The sequence below is a fragment of the Gekko japonicus genome, unplaced genomic scaffold (genome assembly GCF_001447785.1).
Source record: "Gekko japonicus isolate JY-2015 unplaced genomic scaffold, Gekko_japonicus_V1.1 scaffold1011, whole genome shotgun sequence".
NCBI classification, from domain to species: domain Eukaryota; kingdom Metazoa; phylum Chordata; class Lepidosauria; order Squamata; family Gekkonidae; genus Gekko; species Gekko japonicus.
In genome coordinates, this window is record NW_015176478.1 from 220,418 (window position 1) to 224,858 (window position 4,441).

At 43.6% G+C, this 4,441-nt stretch overlaps 1 protein-coding gene across 1 annotated transcript in view; it reads left to right on the forward strand.

Annotated features, from left to right (window-relative positions):
• The window catches only part of ENOX1 (ecto-NOX disulfide-thiol exchanger 1), a 239,110-nt gene that overhangs the window by 193,867 nt on the left and 40,802 nt on the right, over positions 1 to 4,441 (forward strand). The window contains 1 exon segment of the mRNA XM_015427201.1: positions 591 to 644. Within this exon segment, the coding sequence (XP_015282687.1) occupies positions 591 to 644 (54 nt within the window).

Genomic DNA, 4,441 nt, shown 5'->3' on the forward strand with positions numbered 1-4,441 from the left:
AGGAATGCTGGTGGTGGCTTGTTGTTCAGGCTGAGTCTGTCCATCTGTTTCCACCCCTTTATCTGAGGAGACATTTTTGTTTCAACCCTTTGGGATCTAACCGAGCCGCTGCTGCTGCTTCTCCTTCTTCTTTCTTCCCTGAGAATGAAACCTATCCAACCACTTCAGCTTTTTAAGCAGCTCAAAAGCAACCATTTGCTCACTGCTATTTAGCGGGTAGCAATTTGCAAGCACTGCAAAGTTTTAAATTAATAGCAAGAAGAATGGGAAATGAAATCATTTATTATTCCTGAAAGCCAATTTTACACACTTCTCTGGCCTTGAGACTGCCTTCTAATCTTATTATTTAAAAAAATAATGATCCTGTTTTAGCATTTGCTCCCCTTTTAATTTTTTTTTCTTCAGCCACCCTATCAGGCCTTAAATAGGTTGGTTTCATACTGATTTCCACACAAAAAAACCTCATTAGAATTATATGCTCCATCTGTTTTGCTCATTGAAGGCCTTATAAAAATGGTACTTTAAATAAATCAACGATAACTATGTGGAATAGTCTGCTAATGATTTTCTTTTCCTTTTCGTCTTCACAGTTAAAAAAAAATACCAAGGAGATAGCAGAGACGAATGGCCATAATGAACCTCAGGTACAACTTTTCTGTTTCCTTGTCGAGTGCTGATATTTACCTTTTGTGCTTTGGAATAAAAGGAAGAAGCCCCCTCCCTTCCTTTGGCGCCTGGGCCGTGGCGAGAGGGGATGACGGGTCTTGGTTGGTCTGTGGCGGGCAAAAGACTTCCTTGCCATGCTTGTGTGCCCCCCCCGCCCCTTTCCACTCACACTTGGAGCAACGTCAGCTTCCTTTTTTTTTATAACAACAATTTTTTATTTAGGATATAAACATTCATAATCAGCATTAAATTTTCTACATTTATCCCTGTTACATCCATCCCCCCCCCTTTTCCCCTCCCTTATATGCGGCTTCCCACAGTGCTCCGACCTCCTGCACATTTACTTCTAATTTCTCCAACCTCCTGTTTACTCCCTTCTAATTTCTTTTTGTTTCCATTACATTTTTTCTTATAGTTCAATAGGTAACTCTTATTTCATTATCACAATTATTTCTTTACTTATCATAACTCTCAGGAAAACTCTAAAAAGTTCTGCATTCAATAATTATCAAAGCAGAATAAATTGCCTTTTACTTCCCAATGCTTCTCTGAATATTCTTTTAAATCTTTCCAGTCATTAAAAGAACTCTTCTGCTTCCGTGTTATTCAGTTTCCTTGTCCATTTCAACTGCAAACAACAGTTTCTTAATCCAATCTTCAATTTTCGGTACTTCTTCTTGTTTCCAATGTTGAGCATAAGTCAGTCTGGCTGTTGTCACCATATACCACATCAAGGTCCTTTTGGCTGCGTTGACTTCTTCCATTTCCTATCCCAAAAGTAACAGTTCTGGCTCCTTTTCAAAAGTATATTTAACAATCTTTTCCATCTCTAAATGAATTTGGCTCCAAACATTTTTTGCTTTTTCACATGCCCACCACATGTGATAAAACGAACCCTACCCTTTTTTACACTTCCAACATTTGTTTGACATATTAGTGTTCATATTGGCAATCTTTTTCAGCCTCATATACCACCTATACATCATTTTGTAACAATTTTCTTTAAAACTATTACATGTTGATATTTTTAGTGTATTCGTCCATAAATACTCCCAAGTCTCTGTAGTTACTTCTGTATTCATGTTTATCGCCCACTTTATCATTTGTTCCTTAACTGTTTCTTCTTCAGTATACCACTTTAACAACACTTTATACAGCTTTGAAATACATTTTTTCTCCCCTTCAAACCAAGCTACCTCAATCTCATTATTTTTTTCTCTAAAGCCAAAAGTTTTTTTATCTCTTTTAAATAAGTCATTTATCTGTCTATATTCAAACCACCCATATTTAAACGCCGTTTCTTCTTCCATTTTCAAAACAAACAAATTTCCCTCATTTTTTAACATGTCTTTATGTTGTATTCAATCTTCACCTTTATATCTCGAATGTGGTTTTATTACCTCTGCCGGAACAATCCAAAGCGGCCTCTCATCCGAGAAGAACCGCTTATATTTCGACCATACATTAAAAAGCACTCTTCTAATAACATGTTGTTTTAAAAAACCGTCTCCTTTCACTTTTTCATACCATAAATAAGCATGCCAGCCAAATCTGCAATCATGGCCCTCTAGTGCCAACAGTTTCTTGTTCTCTAACGTAATCCATTGCCGCAACCATGTTAAACAAGACGCTTCATGATATAGTCTAAAATTAGGTAGCTGTAAACCTCCTCTCTCTTTCGCATCACAAAGAATCTTCATTTTAATTCTTGGCTTTTTTCCGCCCCAGACAAACTTTGAAATGTCTCTTTGCCACATATCCAATATCTTCACATCTCTTATTAGCTACTTGATGTGGGAAGCCTGGAATCAAACTCTGTGGGGTGTATGGCTGGAAGCCAGCTGGAAGAGTCACAGCAAATCGTGACTTGACCCACGTCCTACCAGACCTTTGAATCCAGGGGAAGGGGGGGGGTGGAGCGTGAATGCCTGAGAACAAGTTGTGTTCATGCCTGTTGCAGGCAGAAGTAGTTGTGACATCTGCAGATGGCCAGTGGTTGACATTCAGCAAGTTTATTTCAAGACAAATTAGCTGAATTTTAAAATTTGCTTTACAGCATTGACAAGTCTCTATTAAGAAATAGCTTGCTTGCTTCATGAAATATATTAGAATCATAGAATGTTAGAGTTGGAAGGGACCTTGCAGGTCATCTAGTCCAACCCCCTGCACTCTGCAGGAGCATAGCCGAAAGACAGCCCTACAACATACCCGAAAGGTGGTCATCCAGCCTCCGCTTGAAAACGTCCAGCGAAGGAGCATCCACCCCCTCCCGAGGCAATCTGTTCCACTGCTCAACCACTCTTACAGTTAGGAAATTTCTCCTGATATTTAGCTGGTAACGACTCCCTTGTGATTCCCACCCATTAGATCTAGTCTTGCAATTCAGAGCAAGAGAGAATAGATCTGCTCCATCTTCTACATGACAGCCCTTCAAATACTTGAAGACCACAATTATGTCCCCTCTAAGCCTTCTCTTTCCCAGGCTAAACATACCCAACTCTTTCAGCCTTTCCTCATAAGACTTGGATTCAAACCCTCTCACCATCCTGGTTGCCCTCTTCTGGACACGCTCCAGCTTGTCAACATTAGGGGTGTGCAAGAAAAAAAAATTCGGCCGGATTCGTTTTTGCCAAATTGGGCCGAATCTAATTTGGCCCCCCGAATGATCCCTGAATGCCACTTTCAGCAATCCAAGTGGATTAGGGGGTCATTCGGGGGGCCCAAATCACTTTTTGGTGGGGGGGGCAAGCCAAGGGAAGGCAGTTTAAACCGCCTCCTCTCCCTTCCAAGGGATGTCTTGCCTGGGCGCCTCGCAGCCACGGGTGCCCAGGCAAGCCAAGGAAGGGAAGGCCCTTTAAACTGCCTTTCCTCTCCTCCAAGGGAGGGCTTGCCCGGGCACCTCACAGCCGCAAGGCACACGGGCAAGCCAAGGAAAGGAAGGCAGTTTAAAATGCCTCCCCTTCCCTCCAGTTTAAAATGCCTCCCCGTGCATTTCCCTGCTTGCCCGCCAAAGCGGGCGAACTGCGGAAGGCTTCCAACCCCCCCATCTGCTCTGACCACCCGCCAAAGCAGGCGAGTCAGGAAAGGCCCAGGAGGGTACGGGGAGGCATTTAAATGCCTCCCCTTGCTGTTGCTGGGGCCGGGGCTGCTTTTCCGGTGAGCCCTTGAAATGCCGCCAAATTTCAGCGGCAGCTTTTGGCGGCGGGCTGAATCAGATTAGAGAATCTGATTTGGCCTGGGGCTGCCCAAAAGAGGGACGAATGGGTGTATTCGGTTCATCCCTAGTCAACATCCTTCCTAAAATGTGGTGCCCAAAACTGGACACAGGACTCCAGGTGAGGCCTGACCATAGCAGCATTGAGCGGAACGACCACCTCCCGTGATCACAATGCTTCTGTTAATGCGGTGGTAGGCAAACTGCGGCTCTAGAGCCACATGCGGCTCTTTGGCCCCTTGAGTGTGGCTCTTCTGCTGTAGGCGCTGACGCCCTATTCCCTCCATTGTTCTCTATGGTGGGAAAACCATAGAGAACAATGGAGGGGATGGGGCAACCTGTTTGGAGGCCTGTAGAATTGGACCCCCTGGTTCAATGTTCCTGAAACATGGTGGGTGTCTTGAGGATAGGCTCCAGCAGCTACCTTGCAATTTTGGAGCCTCTCCCTCAAACCCCCTCTCCTCCAGCCCCCAGATTATACCCTCTGTTTTTACCATTGACTTCAATGGCCCACAGGATATAATGGGGCTGAACTGTGGGAAGCCAATTCAGATCAGAGAA